This window comes from Lepus europaeus, chromosome 7 (assembly GCF_033115175.1).
Source record: "Lepus europaeus isolate LE1 chromosome 7, mLepTim1.pri, whole genome shotgun sequence".
NCBI lineage: Eukaryota > Metazoa > Chordata > Mammalia > Lagomorpha > Leporidae > Lepus > Lepus europaeus.
Genome location: NC_084833.1, coordinates 95,835,420 through 95,857,776, shown reverse-complemented (window position 1 = coordinate 95,857,776; position 22,357 = coordinate 95,835,420). Strand labels below are relative to the sequence as shown.

General features: G+C 40.9%; 1 protein-coding gene across 6 annotated transcripts in view; it reads left to right on the top strand.

Moving 5' to 3' along the window:
• The window catches only part of CWF19L2 (CWF19 like cell cycle control factor 2), a 155,727-nt gene that overhangs the window by 9,734 nt on the left and 123,636 nt on the right, over positions 1–22,357 (top strand). For all 6 annotated transcript variants that reach the window (XM_062196955.1, XM_062196954.1, XM_062196956.1 and 3 more), the window contains 2 exons: positions 19,063–19,176; positions 19,866–19,985. In XM_062196955.1, coding sequence (XP_062052939.1) covers positions 19,063–19,176; positions 19,866–19,985 — 234 coding nt within the window. The remainder of the gene's footprint in view (positions 1–19,062; positions 19,177–19,865; positions 19,986–22,357) is intronic.

The window sequence follows — 22,357 nt, the reverse complement described above, 5'->3', positions numbered from 1 at the left end:
AGAAGCGGAATACACAGTAAACTCATAGAATGGCAGATGTCCTAGACAGTACTCTGGTCTCCAAATCAGTCCTTAAGGCATTTGGATCTGGCTAAAAAGCCCATGAGAGTTTCTCAGGCATGGAAAGCCAAGATACTCTGGCAAAAAACAAACAAACAAACAAAAACAACTAAACAAAAAACCAAGAACACAAAAAACCTCAATGAAAGATCTCTGTGAGTGAGATCCCAACGGAAAGAATGGGCCATTAAAGAAGGAGGTACTTTTCTCTGAAGGGAGGAGAGAACTTCCACTTTGACTATGGCCTTGTCTAAATAAGATCGGAGTTTGTGAACTCAAGAGACTTCCATAGCCTTGGCAGCTCATGACAAGAGCCTTGGGTGATTACTGATGTCATAAATAAGAGTGTCAATTGTTAAATCAACAACAGGAGTTATTGTGCAACTACCTACTCCCCATGTAGGATCTTTGTCCTTAATGTGTTGTACTACACGAATTAACAGTAAAACTACTACTCAAACAGTACTTTATACTCTGTGTATCTGTGTGGTTGCAAACTGTTGAAATCTTTACTTAATATATACTAAGCTGATCTTCTGTATGTAAAGATCATTGAAAATGACTCTTGATGTGAATGGGATGGGAGAGGGAGTGGGAGATGAGATGGTTGTGGGTGGAAGGGAGGCTATAGGGGGAAAAGCCGCTATAATCCAAAAGTTATACTCTCAAAATTTATATTTATTAAACAAAAGTTGAAAAAAAGAGGAATGAAGCAAAAAAAAAAAAAAGAAAAAAAATTAATTGTTCTAGTTCTGTGAAGAAGTCTTTTGAACTTTGGTGGGAATTGCATTGAATCTGTAAATCACTTCTGGTGGTATGGACATTTTATTTTATTTTTTATTTATTTGACAAGTAGAGTTATAGACAGTGAGAGAGACAGAGAGAAAGGTCTTCCTTCCGTTGGTTCACTCCCCAAATGGCCGCTACGGCTGGTGCTGTGCTGATCCAAAGCCAGGATCCAGGTGTTTCTTCCTGGTCTCCCATGCGGGTGCAGGGGCCCAAGCACCTGAGCCATCTGGGCCACAGCAGAGAGCTAGACTGGAAGAGGAGCAACCAGGACTAGAACCCAGCGCCCATATGGGATGCTGGCACCGCAGGCGGAGGATTAACCAAATGAGCCATGGCACCGGCCCCCGGTTTGGACATTTTAATAATGTTAATTCTTAGAATCCATGAATGTGGGAGATCTATCCATTTATTTTATGTTGCCTTCAGTTTCTTTCTGTGTTTTTAATTTTTATTGTAGAGATCATTCACAGCCTTGTTTAAATTTATTGCAAGGTATTTTGTAATTTTTTTTTTTAAATGATTTACTGATATTTCAAAGGTGGAATTACAGAGAGAGAATCAGAGTCAGAGAGAGAGAGAAGTCTTCCATCCACTGGTTCACTCCCCAGATGGTTGCAGTGGCCAGGGCTGGGGCAGTCTGGAGCCACGAGCCTCACCCAACATGGATACAGGGGCCCAAGTACTTGGGCTATCTTTCTGCCATCTTCCAGGTGTACTAGCAGAGAGCTGGATTGGAAGTAGAGCTGTCGGTACTTGAACTGGCACCCATATGGGATGCCAGCATTGCAGGCTATGACCTAGTACCAGCCCCCACATTTTGTTATTTTTTCATAGCTATTTTGAATGGGATTGCTTTTCTAGTTTCTTTCTCATTGAGTTTGTTATTATATAAAAAAGTGCCATTAATTTTCACATGGTAATTTTGTATCCTACAACATTATGTTTATCTGTTTTCAAAATTGTTGGTAGAGTTTTTAAGTTTCTTTTTATATAGAATCATACTACCTGCTTAAAGAGATAATTTGTCTTCCTCTTTTCATATTCAGATGAATTTTATTTCTTTCTGTTGACTAACTGCTCTAGCTAAAATTTACAGTACTATGTTGAACCAGAACCGTGAGGATGAACATCAGGCTATGCTCTGAGTTTTTCCCATTGCTTGTGATATGGCTGTGGATTTCTCATGGTCTTTATTATGTTGTGGTATGTTCCTTCTTTATGTAATTTGTTCAAGCTGTTTTTTTTATTATGAGTGTATGTTGAATTTTGTCACATGGCTTTTATCTTCATATGATCATATCATTTTTAAACTTTAGTCTGTTGGTATGATGTATCATACTTATTGTGATTTTGGTAATTTGTGATTTTGGTAATTTGTATTTTATTTTTGTTTCCTTGGTCAGTCTAGCTTGAGGTTTATTAGTTTTCTTAGTACTTTCGTAGAATTATGTTTTGATTTCACCGTTTTTTCTATTTATTTATTAAAGATTTATTTATTTATTTGAAAGTCAGTGTTACACAGAGAGAGAAGAGGTAGAGAGAAAGAGAGAGGTCTTCCATCCACTGGTTCACTCCCCAGTTGACTGCCAGTGGCCGGAGCTGTGCCCATCCGAAGCCAGGAGCCAGGACCTTCTTCTGGGTCTCCCATGTGGGTGCAGGGGCCCAAGGACTTGGGCCATCTTCTACTGCTTTCCCAGGCCATAGCAGAGAGCTGGATCGGAAGTGGAGCAGCCAGGACTTCAACTGGGAAAAGTAGATGTTTTCTCCTCCCTTCAGAGAAGAGTATATCCTTTGATGGACCTTTCTTTCCACTGAGGTCTCACAGACATCCTCCGTGTTGAATATTTTTTGCCACAAAGTTTTGGCTTTCCATGCCTGAAATTCTCTCACAGGCCTTTCTGCCAGACCAGGAAGCCTTAGGGTTAATTGTGAGGTTGTGACCAGTCTTGTTTCCTTCCTTTTTTTTTTTTTTTTTATTAGGCAGAGTAAAATAGAGAGAGAGACAGAAAGGTCTTCCCTCCGTTGGTTCACCCCCAGATGGCCGCTATAGCCGGAGCTACGCCGATCTGAAGCCAGGAACCAGGTGCTTCCTCCTGGTCTCCCATGCCGGGTGCAGGGCCCAAGGACTTGGGCCATCCTCCACTGCTTTCCCGGGCCACAGCAGAGAGCTGGACTGGAAGAGAAGCAACTGGGACTAGAACCTGGTGCTGCAGGTGGAGGATTAACCAAGTGAGCCACGGCGCCGGCCCCCAGTCTTGTTTCCATTTGCACCTCACCCATTTCTTTCTGGCCCAGGCGTCATACTTTTTTATCCCTGTATATTTCATAAAGGTCCCTAGAAGATAAGGACTTTTTGGAAGAAAAAAAAGTTGCTTAATACTGTCAACTCTCCAGTCGTATTGAGATCATTCTGTAGTAATCCATTTATGCCTTGTGGAAAACAAAGTGCTATGTTGGAAAACTGTTCAAAAACACAAGCCATTTATTGTATTTGTTATTATCACCTTCTTGTTTTTCCATTAAAAACCAGACACTTCACTTGTGAGGCTGGGCAGTGTGTTTTGATGTAAATGTAAGCATGGTGGTGCCAAGTCCAGAAGAGTTCACTTGCCAACTGTAGGTGTCTGGCAGGCTCTGGGTGGGAGAGGAAAAGCCGTGCTGGTAGAACAGGTCAGGGCAGTTCCCCTGGCCATGACATCTCAGCCTTCACAGTCCCTCCTCCCTGTTAGCCTTTGAAAGGTACCCTCCTCACTCCCTTTGCTGCTGATAAAAAAGCCTGAAATGGATGAGTCCCTCTGCCAAGGGACAAGTTGCTGAAACTGGTGGCAGCAGGTGTTTCAAAGGGCAGATTTGCTCCATGGCAGTCTTAAGCAGAGCTGGAGACCTCTTGTGGGGAGTGAATGATTGGGAAAGTAGAAAATAGATTAAAGTGGAAATGGAATAAAAGAGGCAAGAGATTATTTAGAATGTATAGAGAGCCCCTGGGAGAAAAACCCCAAATTGCAGACTGTTAAGAACTGTTGCCAGACTATACCGCAGGTAGTGCATCCTGTGAAAAGGCAGTTGTGGCTCATGTTCAGAACACTTGCTGGGTCTTGTGTTTGATGCCATCCTCTTTATTAATATTTTCAGTATTTTGTGGGCTCTTGCCAGGTATTCAGAGAAGAATTCTGAATACTGGCTCAAGTAGACCAGACAGAATGGTAAGTTTTAGGGATTTTGTTCAATGAGAGAAATGTGCAGGAGAGTGAGGGCTTTATTTAGGAGAGAAAGAAAAGTCTAGAGGCTAAGTTGGGTCCATACCAAGCAGAGAGCAGGCCAGCAGCAAGCCACATGCAGCAAGCATGCAGGCAAGAAAGCAGGGGATGGGTGGCCTGAAGGCCACGTGCCCAGAAGGCAGGGGGCAACAATGGCAACAACAAAAAAAGCTCTATTTATTTTTTGTTACATTTATTAAACCATGTTATTTCTTTTTTTAATACTTATTTTATGTTTAATTTAGCCTTTTTCTGGCTTCCTAAGATAGATTCATAGATTATTGATTCTGAGTTTTCTTTTTTCTTTTTGTTATTTTTTTTTTTCTCTTTTTCCCAAGAAACATTTTATTTAGGGTATACAACTTTAGGAACATAGTGATTCTTCCCACCGTACTGTTTTCCCATGTGCAGTCCCATCCTGCTTCCCTCTCCTAGTCCCGTTCTTATTTTTTACTAAGATCTGTTTTCAACTAACTTTATACACATAAGGTTAACTATACTAATAAAGAATTCAACATAGTATAAAAAAAACCCTGTTCCTCAACAGTTGAGACAGGGCTGTTCAAAGTCATCGCATTTCAAAGTGTCAATTTCACTTCTATCCATTACCTTTTAGGTACTCTGTTAGTTACCACAGATCTGGGAGAACACACGGTATTTGTCTCTTTGGGAATGGCTTATTTCACTAAGTATAATGTTTTCTAGTTTCATCCATTTTGTTGGAAACAACAGGATTTCTTTTCTTTTTTTTTTTTTTTTAACTGTTGTGTAGTATTCCATGGTGTACCTATCCCATAATTTCTTGTTCTTGTTCTTTTTCTTTTTTTTAAAGATTTATTTTAAAGTCAGAGTTACACAGAGAGAGAAGGAAAGGCAGGGAGAGAGAGAGAGAGGTGTTCCATCTGCTGGTTCACTCTCCAGTTGGCCACAACAGCTGGAGATGTGCCCATCTGAAGCCAGGAGCTTCTTCTGGGTCTCTCACACGAGTGCAGGGGCCCAAGCACATGGGCCATCTTCTGCTGCTTTCCCAGGCCATAGCAGAGAGCTGGATTGGAAGAGGAGCAGCCGGGACTAGAACCAGTGCCCATATGGGATGCTGGCGCTTCAGGCCAGGGCATTACCCTGCTGCGCCACAGCGCTGGCCCTGATAGATTCTTTTTAATGATTTCCACCTCCTTTGTTCTATTTCTCATTCACTTTGTACATTGTTCTTATTTATTTGAGCTATCTACACTTACACTCTCACATCACATTGAATTTCCTTAGGATTGTTATTTTGAATTCTTTTTTGGGGATTTCATTCAAATTAAGATCAGTTCTGGAGAACCATTATGTTCCTTTGGAGGTATATTACTCCTGGCTTTTTTATGTTTCCCGGGTCTTTAGACTAATATCTTCACATCTGATATAACAATTGTTTCTTTATTATGGAATAGCTTTGTTGGGAAAAACTTTTTCATATTTATGGGATGTAGGGTGTCAGTTGGGTAGTTACTTTGACTTTTGTTTTGCGTGAGTCCCTGAGTATAACATTTTTTGTGATTTCTAGAGCTGAAGTCAACATCAGCAGTGTTTAGGAGTGCCACAGTTGTCTAGTCAGCAGTGGGTTATGGAGGTTGTGGTGTGACTTCATCTTGGATATGGGCTTCCAAATCCATGTGTCTTCAGGACTCAAAGAATTGACTGCTGATCATACTGGGATTGTAATGGTAGTAGCTATGTTCTTGGTACTATGGGACACAGAAGACATCATCTCCAGGTTCCACCAGCTGAGTGTGGCTGACGCTATGGCCTGTGGCACTGTTAACTGTAGCCCTCAAACTGTGGGATGTAGATGGGACCTTCCTCTGGTTCTGCTGAGTGGGCATGAGTAATGCTAGGACTTACTGCACCAACAACCACAGTGCCACCACTGGAGGATGTAAAGGAAACTTTGCCTGCAACCCTCGGGTTGAGCATAGGTTATGCTGGAGATTATTCACTGGTAGGCATAGGCCTCGAGCCTTGAGATGCCAATAGGTCCTACTCTGGGTCCCATGGGGTGAGTGCAGGTGACTATTGGTAATATAGTATGAATATAGTCCAGAATTGCTGGACCTGGTGAGTACCTTACTTCGGTCTGTGGGAGAGAGTGCAGGTTATATTGTGCACTGTCAGGTGCAGATCTGGAGCAGTGAAGTGTAGATAGAGCCTTTCTCGGCTCCCACGGGGTAAGCTCTCCTGGCTGTGAGGAATGTAGTACCAATAGTCCCAGTCCCAGAGCTGCAGAGCAGGGAGAGTACCTTGCTCAGGTCCCATGGGTTGAGTGCAGGTTTTGCTGGAAATTGTGTGCTGGCAAGCATGGGCCTGGAAGAGTGAAATGAAGATAGAGTTTTCCCTCGGTCTCATGGGATGAGCACAGTATCTCTGGAACTTATAGAACCAATAGTCAGAGTCCCAGAGCTTCAAAATGTGGTCTTCATCTGCAGACTTAGAGAAGATAGGCCTTTTCCAGGTCTCTCATGGGCAAGTGTGGGTTACTTAAGCGATTACAGCACCAACAGCCACAATTCCAGAAATACTGGACACAGAATGGACCATTCTCAGGTCCCACAGGTCATGCAAGGATATTGCTGGAGCTTGTGCCCTGGTCACTCTGAGCCATGAGATGTGGAAGGGGTCTTCCTCATGTCCTGCCAGGGCTTGTTTATTGGATGCTGCTGGTATTGAGTCCCAAGAAGCGAAAGAGAACTTTGTTAGGTAGCATAGAGCAAGCAAGCATTGCTCCAGGGCACAGCAGTCTTGGAACTGCAGGATGCAGAGCTTCCTGCTTTCTGCCCTGTGAGGTGCAGTGGTTCTGAGGGCTTCTGGTGGTGACTGATGGGGGCTGTCTATTGGTCCCTGAGATGGAAGGGAGTCTATCACTGGCTGTACTGTAGCATCTTGAATCTGGGCTTGGGAGTGAGTTCGTTTTTTGGAGCAAAGCAGTTGCTTGGACCTCAGTCTGCTTTCCAGGCTGTATTTAAAGCCTGGAGGACTATAAAATTCTCCTGTAGTTAGGGATGCCAGTCTGCAGTGGTGATGGGGGTTGCTTACATTTTTTCAGGAAAGATGGAGTTCCCATAGGGCTAGGATTTGGAGTTGCAGTATGCCTATTTCTCTCTCAGTGCCAGATTTCTGAATCTCTCCTCTCACTTCTTTACTGAAGTTTTCCCTTAGTCTCCAGAAATCATGGTCCTTGTTTTGTTGTTCTGGTTCTTCTTTGTAAGTTTAGACCAGGGCCTCTCCATTCCGCCATCATGGGTCCTCTCAGATTTTTTTCTTTATAATTACTTTTTAGAGAATCAACTATGCTATGTCTTAGTGTTGGTTTCTTTGTTTTTATCTCTCTGCCTTATCCCGCTTCAGCTGCTGTAACAACATTTCTCACAGTTTACATCAAAACGTTGGCAGATTTGTTATCTACTAGAGGACCATTTCTCATAGACAGCATATCTTACTCATGCTGAACAGAAGCAAAAGTGCCCTTTCAGGTCTCTTTTATAAAGGTGCTAATCCCATTCACATTCATTTCCCAAAGTCTCTACCTCTTAATACCATCACTGTGGGGGTTAGGATTTCAGCAACTGAATTTTGCAGGGATGTGAATGTTCAACCTACAGCACATGCCTTAGGGTCATCGTGCTTCTTTGTCTGTGAGCTTATAGTTTCCACCAGATTTGAAACTTTGGACTTCTTATTTTGTGATATGGTTTTTCTATTCCTTCTCATTCTTCTAGTGTGCTGCCATCTCATAGGTTGATGATCCTTTGCTTACTTTCTTTTCTTTTTTTCCAAGTGAGTCAGAAGAAGCAGCTTTATTTGACTTTTATCTGAATACTTTAATGGTTAATTTGCTTTTTTTTAAAAAAATATTTATTTATTTATTTGAAAGTCAGAGTTGCACAGAGAGTGAAGGAGAGGCAGAGAAAGAGAGAGAGAGAAAGAGAGAGAAAGAGAGAGAGAGAGATGTCTTCCATCCGCTGGTTCACTCCCCAGTTGGCCACAACAGCCAGAGCTGTGCTGATCTGAAGCCAGGAGCCAGGAGCTTTCTTCCAGGTCTCCCATGAGGGTGCAGGGGCCCAAGGACTTGGACCGTCTTTTGCTTTCTCAGGCCATAGCAGAGAGCTGGATTGGAAGTGGAGCAGCTGGGATTCGAACTGGCACCCAAAAGGGATGCTGGCACTGCAGGCGGCTTTACCCACTGCACTTCAGTGCCGGCCCCTAATTTGCTTTAAATTTTAACATTGCTAAGGGTTGTTTTTTTTTCATTCATATTTACCCATTCTCTTTCAAAAAGAAATAGTCTTAAGTTCATGTCAAACATTGCAGTTGGGGAAAATGGGAAAAGAACGCAGACTGGTATTACCCTAGGGCACACATCTTATGTGCCTCTAGTCACACATCCTAAATGCAAGCACACCTTCAAAAATTTTTTGGGGTCGGCGCTGTTATGTAGTGGGTAAAGGCTGCTGCCTGCAATGTTGACATCCCACATGGGTGCTGGTTCAAGTCCTGGCTGCTCTGCTTACGATCCAGCTCTTTGCTAATGGCCTGAGAAAAGAGTGGAATGTGGCTCAAGTGTTTTGGCCCCTGCCACCTATGTGGGAGACCTGTATGAAAAATTTTTGTAGCAGGTAAAACAATAATGGATTAAAACTTGAACTTTTGACCCAGTAGAACCAGGTTTAAATCATGGCTTTGCAAAGATATTTCATGTTTGACCTTAGACAAGTTATCTGAAATCTTTAACTTGGATTTTTCAATTAGAAATAGTGTATGATTAGGGTGTGACTTGTGAGATCTTAAAACAATAAAATATGTAGACCATAGCTGTCTTGTTTTCTTTACTATGAAATCTTTGCTCACTTCTCTTCTGGTTTTGCCTGCCAGAAATGTTTCTTGGGACAGTTTAGCATCCCTATATGATTCTCCTAGGCTATATAAGAAATAGTTAAGGAGAAAGATTCTTGACAGTTTGCAGTTCTAAATATGAAAATGAGAACTCTGCCCAACTGTGAACATAACATCAGGCCACTCACAGGGGGCTTCATGTATTTTTCATTCTTAATAATAAACAGACTTTTCAATATCAGTAATCATCTAAATTCAGGAATTCATAAATTCTACACAAAATGGACAGCAATCAGTTGCCCTAATTCAAATTTCTAAGACAAATTTAGTGTATGAGTACATTGATTTCCATAGTTCAGCAATTGTTAAACTATTTAAATGAGTCAATTCTATCTAGGAATAGCATGAATTGAAATAGAAATATATATGTACATTTCTTTTCTTAAACTTTTACTGGTGAATTTATTTTTTCTCTAAATTTTATTTCAGTTTTAATTAGTTTTTAACAGATTCAGTGTGGTTTGTAGATGACATTGTAAGAACATAATAATATTTCCATTCTTCCCTCCCTATCACCTTTCTTTGTCTTTTTTTTTTTAGTTTTTGAGAAAACATCTTAAATTATATTACAGTAAAAAGGCTCAATAGATTCTAGTTTAGTGGGACTATAGACAAGAACTCTAAATAATAATTGACAAGAAAAATGAACACTTAACCCATATATAGTAAATTTTAAAGTAATCACAGATCATTAAAAATATGATAGTATGACATTATTAACCACTGATTTGACAAAGGGATAAAACAGTTTTATCTAACCATATTTGCAGCAATACTTCAATACACAAACATTTCTTTCCTTTTTCTCTTTTCTCCTTCCTTCCTTCCTCCCTTCCTTCCTTCCTTTTAGCTCCCACATATAAGGGAGAAGATGCAATATTTGTATTTTTGGGTCCAGCTTATTTTATTCAAACATCATATCTTCCAGTTGAGCCCATTTTGCTGCAAATGGTAGAATTTCATTTTTTTATAGCTGAGTAATATTCTGTTGTGCATGTATACAACATTTTCTTTATTCATTATTTTGATAATGGATACTTTGGTTTGATTTCAAATTTTGGTTATTGTATTCACTTTTTAAAAAGAGTTTGACAGGTAGAGTTATAGACAGTGAGAGAGAGAGACAGAGAGAAAGGTCTTCCTTCCGTTGGTTCACTCCCCAATTGGCACAATGGCTGGAACTGCGCCGATCTGAAGACTGTAGCCAGGAGCTTCTTCCGGGTCTTCCACATGGGTGCAGGGGCTCAAGGCATTGGGCCATCTTCTACTGCTTTCCCAGACCATAGCAGAGAGCTGGATCAGAAGAGGAGCAGCCGGGTCTTGAACCGGCGCCCATATGGGATGCTGGTGCTTCAGTTCAGGGCGTTAACCCGCTAAGGCACAGCGCCGGCCCCTATTTTTCTTTATTTTAACCTATGTATAATAGTTATGTCAAAGTCTTAGTTTGTGATTTCATTATCTCTTATTTCTTGTTTTGTTTCAGTTAACTGATTTCTTTTTGCCTGTCTTGGCATTACATTTTTCTGGCTTCTTTGAATATATAGTAATTTTAATTGAGTGCTGAACTTTGTGAGTTGCATCGTGACTGCTGGATTTTGTTGACCTCCTTTAAAGAGTGTTGAGTATTTTTTGGAGTTTGTTATAGTACTGGCCTGGAAGAGGGGCAACCAGGACAGAGTCCGGCGCCCCGACCAGGACTTGTGGTTTAGCTTAATCCTTTTCTTTTTTTAAATGTTTTTATTTTTTATTTATTTATTTATAATTTTTTATTTTTTGACAGGCAGAGTGGACAGTGAGAGAGAGAGAGACAGGGAGAAAGGTCTTCCTTTCCGTTGGTTCACCCTCCAATGGCCACCGGGGCCAGCGCGCTGCGGCTGGCGCACCGCGCTGATCCAAAGGCAGGAGCCAGGTGCTTCTCCTGGTCTCCCATGGGGTGCAGGGCCCAAGCACTTGGGCCATCCTCCACTGCACTCCCTGGCCACAGCAGAGAGCTGGCCTGGAAGAGGGGCAACCAGGACAGAGTCCGGCGCCCCGACCAGGACTAGAACCCGGTGTGCCGGCGCCTCAAGGCGGAGGATTAGCCTACTGAGCCGCGGCGCCAGCCTAGCTTAATCATTTTCAAGACTTGTTTTTAAGTTTTGTTGGTGTACTTCTAGAGTTGTGACCCAAGGGTCCTCTGGTGATTGTACTGAGTTAACAACATGATTCCTGCATTCTGTTTGCTGAAGAGCTAGAATGTCTTCTAGCCCTTTATAAGCTCTTGGGATTATTCTGCTTGCCGGTCTCCAGCATGGTTGCTTTCGTGGTAGCTATCTTTTGGCATTTAGGACTTTATCCTCAGCCTTAACAGCTTGGTATGTCTTTTAAGATTTCAGAGATCCTTTATATAGATTTCTGGTACTCTTTCTCTGTATAGTCCTTTCTGACTGCACTTTATCTCAGGCTTTACAGAGTTCAAATTCTGTCTCCTTAGTTCAATGAGATTGTGTTCTACTGGAGTCACTTCTCTTTGTACCACAGTCTGGAAAGCGTCTCCAGGCAGAAAGCCAGGAAAACAATGTTCATTTCATTTATTTCTTTTCTCAGGGGTCACAATCCTGCATTTATGATATTTGATGTCTAAAAACAGTTTCACAAATGTACTATTTCCATTTTTATATATTGCTAGTGATGTACCATTTATTTCCTCATGGCTAGAAGGACGTTTTCGCTTAATTTTAATTTTTTTTTTCTGGTAGTGCTTTTCATTCTTGGTTCTGCATTTTAGATTTTGACCACTAGTTAGGATTAGGGGTGTGGTTAATTTTGAAGATGATACATAAGAAGGAGAAGCTGTGTTATGTCAGGATACACTAAATTAGATGGTTTGAGAGTTCTTAGAGGGCAAAATGGAAGACTGAAACTAAAATCAGCAAGAGAAGTCATAGCATGGGGAGGGGAGAACATCAGTTTTGCTCAAGTTGTGAGGTGAGTGTGTAATTGTGAAAACGGGCAACAAAATTAATAGAAGCAGAATGGAGGCAAGAGGGTTGTAGAATGCCATCTAGGTCGCATTGTTCTGTACATGGATAAAAAGAATAGACTGTCACAGGTGAGTCTTTCATTCAGTTCTTGACATTTAATGGTTGAATTTAGGCAGCTGCTTAAAGTTTCTGACAAGGGCTATGGGACTAGAAAGAATAGAATAGAAAAAGGGTTCCAGTTATATTCAGGGCACATTTATTGATTGCCTTTTCTTTGCCAGATACTCTTCAGGACATGGGGGATATAATTTGTTTTTTAAAGATTTTATTTTATTTATTTGAAAGAGAGCTATATAGAGAGGTAGAGACAGAGAGGTCTTCCATCTGCTGGTTCATTCTCCAGATGGCCTCAACAGCTGGAGCTGTGCTGATCCGAAGCCAGTAGCCAGGAGCTTCTTCCGGGTCTCCCACGTGAGTGCAGGGGCCCAAGCACTTGGGCCATCTTGTACTGCTATCCCAGGCCATAGCAGAGAGCTGGATTGGAAGAGGAGCAGCCCGGTCTAGAGCCGGCACCCACATGGGATGCTGGTGTCTCAGAGCAGGGCTTTAACCTGCTGTGCCACAGCGCCAGCCCCAGGGAATATAATTATATAAATAGTTTTTTTTATACCTCTCAAGGACTCATTTTCTGATTTGATAAATACACATGCTATTAATATGTAATTGCATGATACCATAGTAGTATATGGTACTAAGAAAGACTTCATATTCAGTCTTACAGAGAAATACTGCTTGAGAATTGAAGGATGAGTAAAAATTAGGTGAATAAAGATGTATTTGGCATTTAATGCTAAGGAATTGTTAGAGCAACATCATGGAAGTATGAGATAATGTGGCACCTGTGTGTATATAAATATAATATAATTAACAGTAAGCAGTTAGATAGTGCTATATCATAAAACAAGAGAGGGAAAAGGGAAATGAAACTGAGTACTGAGAGCCCTTGCAAACCAAAACTCTGAGTTTATTCAACAGGGAATGTATCATCTAGTTAGGTTTCACTGCATTTATTAGAAAATCTCAGACTAGCTGTTGGTTAAACAAGATAGAAGTTTAATTTTCTTTCATATGAAAGAAATCAGGCTGGCGCCGTGGCTCAATAGGCTAATCCTCCGCCTGTGGCGCCGGCACACCAGGTTCTAGTCCTGGTCGGGGCGCCGGATTCTGTTCCGATTGCTCCTCTTCCAGTCCAGCTCTCTGCTATGGCCCGGGAGTGCAGTGGAGGATGGCCCAAGTGCTTGGGCCCTGCACCCGCCTGGGAGACCAGGAGAAGGTGCCTGGCTCCTGGCTTTGGATCAGCGCGGTGTGCCAGCTGCAGTGTGCCGGCTGCAGTGGCCATTGGGGGGTGAACCAATGGAAGAGGAAGACCTTTCTCTCTGTCTCTCTCTCTCACTGTCCACTCTGCCTGTCAAAAAAAAAAAAAAAAAAAAAAAAAAAAAGAAAAGAAATTAGGCAACCTATTGCAATTATGGTCTTCTGGGACCAAGGTTTCTGGTATCTTACACTCCCATCTTTTTTATAGCATTGCCTCTTAGTACGGTAATAGGAAAGAAGATTTTCTTTTCTTTCTTAATCTGACTTCCAGAAAGGCCAACACAGTTATAGCTCCTTGGACACTTGATCATAGGCTGCATTTGCCAGCACAGGATGCACATTACTTTTCCTAGTAAAATTGGGTCCTATTGTTAAGAAAGAAGAATAGCTGCAGTCTTTGTGACAGGGAGTCATAGAATAGGAATACTCTGGTCAGATGTCTCTTTTATGGCACCTAAATGTATGTGAGGTCAGAGATTCATGAAGGAAACAGACTGGAGTCCAGGAGACCAATTTGATAATTTTAGTTGTTTAGCTGAGAGATAAGAAGATCTAATCTAAGACTGTTGCTTTAAGGATGGAAAGAAGGTAGATATGTATTGATTGAGTCTTTTGGTTGCTGGTTAGAGAAACCAAACTTAAGTTTGCTTATGAAATAGAGGGGATTTATTAATAGATTATATAAATTATAGGACATCTGGGTATAGAATCAGCTCGATTTAGGAATGGCTGGAATTAGAGTCATGAATACTTTTACTAGTCATCTTGCTGTTTTTGATTTTGTTCGTTTGGTTCCTTTGAGTCCTTTTTATAGGTTGATTTTTACTGAATTCCATTCTTCATAGCAGGATAGCTATTTTCAATGCCTTTTCATTTTTTCTTGGTTTTTAAAAATTATTTTTAAAAAGTTGTTTCTTTTTACTTGTTTTTTAAATGTTTATTCATTTTTGAAATTTATTTGAAAGGCAAAGAAATCTTCCATCTGCTGGATCACCTCCCAAATGCCTGTAAAAGCTGGGACTGGGGCAGGCAGAAGCCAGGATCTAAGAACTCCATTTCAGGTCTCCCACATGGTTGGAAGGGACCCAAGTTTCTGAGCCATCATCTACTTTCTCCCAGGCACGTTAGCAGCAAGCTGGCCCAGAAGGCAGGGGCTGGACTCAATCGTAGGCACTGAGACATGGGCTATTGGTGTCTTAAGGGGAGCGTAACCCTCTGTACCACAATGCCCATTTCTCAGTTTTAAATCAGCCCATTTAGACTTGATTTCAAATTCTTGGGAAATGACTTAGATGGATATGAATTGGGCAAATACCAGCCTTTGAACCAATCTGCTGTGGCTAGGGATGGAGGTTGGCTCCCATGACCATCAATTGGTACTCACTGTATTGTATATTTTGTAAGTATTTTGGAATTGAAAGTAGTAGGTGTGGGAGGGTGGGTAAAATGATCCTGAGTTTTTGGCTTGGGAAAGTGGGTGGTTGGTGGTGCCAGGTGACTCAGTTAAGGAATATAGATGGAGGGACAGATCTTATAGAAGAAGGTAATGGGTTTATTTTTTGTTCTTACTGAGTTCAGCATGACATCCAAGAATAGTAAACAGTGAGTTAATTTGTTGGCACTTTGGTCAGAAAATTTGAGACTTCAGCACTGCTGGTGGCAGTTTAAACTTTGAGAATAGTTTTAATGATACAAAGGGAATGTTTAGATAATAAAAAATGAAGTGGTTAGAGAATGGAGCCTCAGAAACATGGAATAGTAAAGGACTTATCAAAGGTAGAAGGATGTGAACAAGAAACAGAGTTGGGAGGAGAACTTGGAAGTATCATGGAAGAAAGTAAATCATCAACAGTTTTTTTTTTAATCTTTTTTTAAAAAGTTTTATTTATTTATTTGAAAGTCAGAGTTACACAGAGAGAGGAGAGGCAGAGAGAGGTCTTCATCTGATGGTTCACTCCCCAGTTCGCCGCAACGGACGGAGTTGGGCTGATCCGAAGCCAGGAGCTTCTTCCTGGTCTCCCACATGGGTGCAGGGGTCCAAGGACTTGGGCCATCTTCTTCTGCTTTCCCAGGCCATAGCAGAAAGCTGGACAGGAAGTGGAGTGACTAGGTCTCGAACCGGCGCCCATATGGGATGCTGGTGCTTCAGGCCAGGGTGTTAATCCACTGCACCACAGGGCTGGCCCCAACAGAGTTTTAAAGTGGTAAAGACAAACATTGTGTTGAATTTGGCAAAGTGGAAGGCATTAGTGAACTATGAAGTTTCTTTTTTTTTTTTTTTTTTTTTGACAGGCAGAGTGGACAGTGAGAGAGACAGAGAGAAAGGTCTTCTTTTTGTCGTTGGTTCACCTTCCAATGGCCACCGCGGCTGGTGTGCTGTGGCCGGCGCACCGTGCTGATCCAAAGGCAGGAGCCAGGTGCTTCTCCTGGTCTCCCATGGGGTGCAGGGCCCAAGGACTTGGGCCATCCTCCACTGCACTCCCTGGCCACAGCAGAGAGCTGGCCTGGAAGAGGGGCAACCGGGACAGAATCCGGCGCCCCGACCAGGACTAGAACCCGGTGTGCCGGCGCCGCAAGGCGGAGGATTAGCCTGTTGAGCCGCGGCGCCGGCTGAACTATGAAGTTCCATAATAGAGTATGGGAATGGTGGTAACTATACAGTTTCAAGAAATTTATATTTTTGAAGGCATTGCACATAAACTCTTTCAAGAAGGTCTTCTTAGAATAGAAGAAGTTGAATTTCTTGCTGGAGGAATACACAGGTTTAAGGAAGGTCCCCTGGCCATGAAAAAAAATAAAAAGGGAAGTACTTGAGTCTGTATCTCAGCCATTAGAGACCTTTAGTTGGTATAATAAGAGAGGGCGATAACTGATAGAACAAGGTCCTGGAGGAACAGGAATGTTTGTAGGATGACCTATCTAGAAAAGTGAGAGTTAGTAGAAGCTACATATAGGCACAGCTATGAATAATTTTGTGGGAGGGTGGGTGGGATCTAAAGTGGCCCCATTTTTTCTTGACCAAGTAGGAGGAGAGATCATTTGCTGAGAGTGTGGGGAATTGAATGGAAGTTGGTAGAAAACTTAAGGAGGTTGTTAAAGAAGATATGATATCTGTACAGGTATTAAGCTAGCTACCTGGGAATACAAAGTAGGCAAAAAGAGATGTGGCCCCATCTTCATGGAACTTACTGCTCAAGGGACATTAATCACATAAATGTGAAACTGGGAAGTCCCTCAAAGGAGAGTAAATAAGGGATTGGAAAAGAGAACTGACCAAGGACCAGTACATGAAATTCTGGTTTGGGTTGAGAGAGTCTTGCTTGAGTGAAAGTTGTGAATTGTGATGATTGGATCTGTCTGGAGTTGGAGACTGCTTAAGCTGTGATGATGAAGCAATTGATGGCTCCAGTTAAGGAATGGCAAGTGGTCGGTCAGTATCTTGTAAGATGGAGAAAATCTGGTTACAGAAGAAGGCCTGTGACAGAATCCTGTGGAATACCAGCTTTTTGATTATTTTGCTTTGACCTTAGTAAATTGGCATTTACCCAAAGGATGTACTAATTTTTTTCAGATTATAAACTCCTTTTTTTAGTGGATGACACAAGTATTAGGAACCAGGTCTCTCTAAATTAACTTGGTCATGTAAACGTGAGTGGGTCTGAAATATATTTATGGTGATTATTTTAAAAATTAGAAGTATAAATAAATGCCTCTTAGGTTTCTATAAATCAAAATTAAGGCCTATGTGAAATAATGACTTAATAAAATCTATTTTGCCTTGGGAAGCAGTTGGCAGTTGAGGTGGCAGAGCACAAATATGTTTATTCCTTGTGGATTCTACCTTTTGACAGATTTGGATCCTTCAAAGAACAGTTTAGGTAATATTCCAGAACTTTGTAGGCAGATCTAGATACCTCTTGCTGGTTCTCACACTTGGATACCATGTTACTTGAGCAAATTACTAAATTTTGGGAAGCTTTTGTAAATTGTAAAACTAAAATAATAGTTGTTTTAAGGACTCAGTGTGTTAATTATGTACAAGAAAGAAAATACACTATTTGGTATAGAAGAGAAAATTATTACATATATTGAAAATAAAACCTAAAACTTGGCTTACTGATCAGCAGATGTTGACTTTATACTTCTTTGTTGATTTGATACTTACCTGTTATTTAGACACAGTAAGCAAAATGCCTTATCAGCCTGTTTATCCGATATCTCTGCATTTTTAGATCCAGGGAAATCTCAAAATTTGAAACTTAGGGGCAAGCAGCAAACTCGGGTTTAGCCAGGGGCCATTTCTCCTCTTCTAGTGAGGCAAAAATGTGAGGTTCCACTTGACGTTGGTAGGAACTAAAGCTCTGCCCTGAAGTGAGTTTTCTACCCAGCAGTTCTTTTTTTTGTACTTTCCTTTGACTTGATAATATAGCTGATAAGAAAGTAGAAATAATTTTGTTGTGCTTTGTGAGCTTAATTCAAAATAGTGGGTTTGCATTTTCTTTCAAATTTTTGATGTCATTTTGTTGGAAATATTTGTAATTTTTTTTTTTTTTTTTTTTTTAAGATTTATTTTAGGGGCTGGCACCGTGGCATAGTAGGCTAAGTCTCTGTTTTTTTTTTTTTTTTTTTGACAGGCAGAGTGGAGAGAGAGAGAGAGAGAGAGAGAAAGGTCTTCCTTTTTGCCGTTGGTTCACTCTCCAATGGCCGCTGTGGCCGGTGCATCTCACTGATCTGAAGCCAGGAGCCAGGTGCTTCTCCTGGTCTCCTATGCGGGTGCAGGGCCCAAGGACTTGGGCCATCCTCCACTGCCTTCCCGGGCCATAGCAGAGAGCTGGCCTGGAAGAGGGGCAACCAGGATAGAATCCGGCGCCCCAACTGGGACTAGAACCCGGTGTGCCGGGCGCCGCACGGCGGCGGAGGATTAGCCTGTTAAGCCACGGCACCGGCCAGGCTAAGTCTCTGCCTATGGAGCCAGCATCCCAAAATGGTGCCGGTTTGTGTCACGACTGTTCCTCTTCTGATCCAGCTTCCTGCTTATGGCCTGGGAAAACAGTGGAAGATTGCCCAAGTGCTTGGGCCCCTGCACCCACGTAGGAGATCCCAAAGAAGCTCCTGGCTCCTGGCTTCGGATCAGCCCAGTTCCAGCCACTGTGGTCATTTGGGGAGTGAACCAGCCGTTAGAGACTTTTCTCTCTGTCTTTCCATCTCTCTGTAACTCTGCCTCTCATATAAATAAATCAAATATTTTAAAAAAAGGTTTATTTTATTTATCTGAGAGGGAGGGAGGGAGAAAGAGAGAGAGCGAGCGAGTGAGTGAGCGAGCGAGTGAGCTTCCATCAGAGGCCCCAGATGGCTACAATAATCAGGGCTGAGACAGATAGGAGCCAGGAGCTTCTTCCAGGTCTCCCAAATGGGTGCAGGGGCCCAAGCACTTAGATGATCTTTCACTGCTTTCCCAGGTGCATTGCAGGGAGCCGTGGATCAGAAATGAAGCAGCTGGGACTTGAGCTGGTACCCATTAGGGATGTTGGCATTGCAGGCAGCAGCTTTACCTGACATGGTACAATGCCGGCCCCAATAATTTCATTTATTATTTTTAGGAAGCTCAGTTTCTATCACTAAGTGTAGAAATTTCATATGAAAGTATGCAAATTTCAGAATTGCACTTACATGTTAAATTTTCTTAGAGCTCTGAAGAGGAGTGGGTTGAAGCTGTTCCATCCCAGACTTCTCACCAGGAAAAGGCCTGGAAAGTGAAAGGTGAAAAGTCAGAAAAAGAAGATGACAGTAAAGTTATTCAGGTAAGCAAGCAACTTGATTTTAGATAAGGAAGTATCTATCAACTTCCAAGACTAGAAATATGTGATTTCTTTAGGAGAAAAATTGGTCTTTGAAAACAATAAACTCGAAGAATAATTTTGGCAAGCATGTTATTTGCTGAGCTTTAGTCTGCTCTCCTGCTGAGTGAGTGCTGGTTTCTGTTCTAGTCCTTAGGAGGATTTCCCTGCTTCTTGTTGATGGGGAAGTGACACTTTCCCCTCATCTGTGTGCAGCCTTATATTATTACTGCTAAAGGAGTAGAGTTCAGTCAGGTTTTCTTTCTCTTTATGTTATGCCATAATCTTCTTAATAATAATTACAGGTGAATACTTTACAAAATTTGGGTTATAGCTTATATGCCTAAGGAATAATGGAATTTGCCCATTGTTAGTCACAGATGAAGGATAAAGGTGGTAAGAAACTAATGTTTAATTGCTTGTTTTGTGTCAGTCATTGTAGATCCTATGTATCTATTACCTTGTTTTCCCTTTAAAACAACCCTGAAAGATACAGATTTATCCCATTTTATAGGGGAGAGACTAAGACAAAGAAATTTTGAGAAACTTGCTTGAAGTTCTGCAGCTATGTAGAATTTGATCCAACTTTGAGTGTCTCCAAAGTCCTTGGTCTTATTGAGTTCTGATGATTGATTGGCTTTCTTTTTTGACAGAGGGATGAGTGGATGACTGTTGATTTTATGACTGTCAAAACTGTGTCATCATCATCACTTAAAGCTGAAAAGGAAACTCAAAGGAAAATAGAACAGGAGAAAACCCAAGCACTTGAGCATGTAAGAGAATATTTAAAATGTTTTAACTTTGCAATTTGCCACAAATTGGTAACAGCATTTCTGATTTCTATAAGTGTAATATTAATTATAAAATGCTTTTTATCTTTTATGGTGTTTAATAAAATTAGCAAGAACATTTATGAAATGTAATTTAAGTTTTTTTTTTTAAATGTTTATTTATTTATTTATTGTTAAAATCCACTGTAACTAGTTTTAGCACAGAGGATTTTTTTTTTCCCAAAGAAACCTTTTATTTTTTGAGTATAAATTTCATAGTACAACTTCAGGATTATAGTGATTCTTCCCACCATATCTGCCATCCCACCCTGACTCCCATACCACCACAACCTCCCTCTCCATTCGCAGTCCTGTTCTGCGTTATGAAAAAAAAAAAAAAGAAGAAGAAAAACTGTTCCTTGACAGTCAAGACAAGGTCTGTTCAAGTCTTTGCTTCTCAAAGTGTCAATTTCACTTCTACAGATTTCCTTTTAGGTGCTTTATCGGGAGAACAGATGGTATGTGTCCCTTTGGGGCTGACTTATTTCACTAAGTATTACGTTTTCCAAATTCATCCATTTTGTTACAAATGACTAGATTTCTTTTCTTTTTTTTTTTTTTTACTGCTATGTAGTATTCCGTAGAGTACATATCCTGTAATTTCTTTATCCAGTGTTCAGTTGATGGGCAATCAGGTTGATTCCATGTGTTAGCTATTGTGAATTGAGCTGCAATAAACATGGGAGTTTAGCTAAGTCTTTTATTTGCTGATTTCATTTCCCTTGGGTAAATTCCTAGGAGTGAGATGGCTGGGTCATATGGTAGGTCTGTATTCAGATTTCTGAGGTATGTCCAAAATGACTTCCATAGTGGTTTTACCAGCTTACATTCCCACCAACAGTGGGTTAGTGTCCCTTTTTCCCCACATCCTTGCTAGCACTTGTTGTTTATTGATTTCTGTATGTGAGCCATTCTAATTGGGATAAGGTAAAACCTCATTGTGGTTTTGATTTGCATTTCCCTGATTGCTAGTGATCCTGAACGTTTTTTCATGTGTCTGTTGGCTATTTGGATTTCCTCTTTTGAAGAATGTCTGTGTAAGTCCTTTGCCGCTATCTTCACTGGGTTGTTTGTTGTGTTGTTGTGGAGTTTCTTGATCTCTTTGTAGATTCTGGTTATTAATCCTTTATTTGTAGCATAGTTTGCAAATATTTTTTGCCATTCTGTTAGTTGCCTCTTCACTTTCCTGAGTGTTTGGCCATAGAGAAACTTCTCAATTTGATGTAAATCCCATTTGTGAATTTTAGCTTTGATTGCCTGTGCCTTTGGGGTTTTTCCCAAGAACTTTTTGCCTTTGCTAATGTCTTGCAGAGTTTCCCAAATGTTCTTTAATAATTTGATGGTATCAGGTCATAGATTTAGGTCTTTAATCCATTTTGAATAGATTTTTGTGTAAGGTAAGGATCCTGCTTCATACTTTTGCATATGGAAATCTACTTTTCCCAGCATCATTTGTTGAAGAGACTGTCCTTGCTCTAGTGATTGATTTTAGCTTCTTGGTCAAATATAAGTTCGTTGTAGATGCTTGGATTTATTTCTGGTGTTTCTATTCTGCTCCATTGGTCTGTCCATCTGTTTTTGTACTAGTACCAGGATGTTTTGATTATAATTGCCCTGTAGTATGTCTTGAAATCTGGTATTGTGATGCCTCTGGCTTTGTTTTTGTTGTATGAGACTAGCTATTCAGGTCTTCTGTGTTTCCATATGAATTTCAACATCATTTTTTTCTATATCTGAGAAGAATGTCTTTGATATTTTGATTGGTATCACATTGAATCTGTAAATTGCTTTTGGAAGAATGGACATTTTGATGATAATGATTTTTCCAATTCATGAACATGGAAGATTTTTCCATTTTTATCTTTTCTGTTCATGTCTATTAGGAGTTCTATGTGCTTCCTGTACTTGGTTATCCCTTTCTTTCTCCAAATTGGGGAAATTTTTTCTGTTATTATTTCACTAAAAAGGCCTTCTAATCCTTTCTCTCTTTCCATGCCTTCAGGAACTCCTAGAACTTGTATGTTGGGTCGTTTGATAGTATCCTGTAGATTCCCAACAGTGTTTTTCAGTTTTCTAATATTTTCTTATGTTTGGTGTGACTACATAATTTCCTGTGCTTCTCTTCTAAGTAGGATATTCTTTCTTCTGCTTCACTAATTTTGTTGTCAGGGAATACCTGGAGGTGTGTTGGGTGTTGCCAGGGAGCTCTCTTCAGTGCTCCAGGGTGAAGGGCGTATCTGAGGTGACTTACTCAGGTTTGGCGGTAAATCTCCTTTTTCTTTTCTTCTTCTTCTTTTTTTTTTAACCTGAGGAGA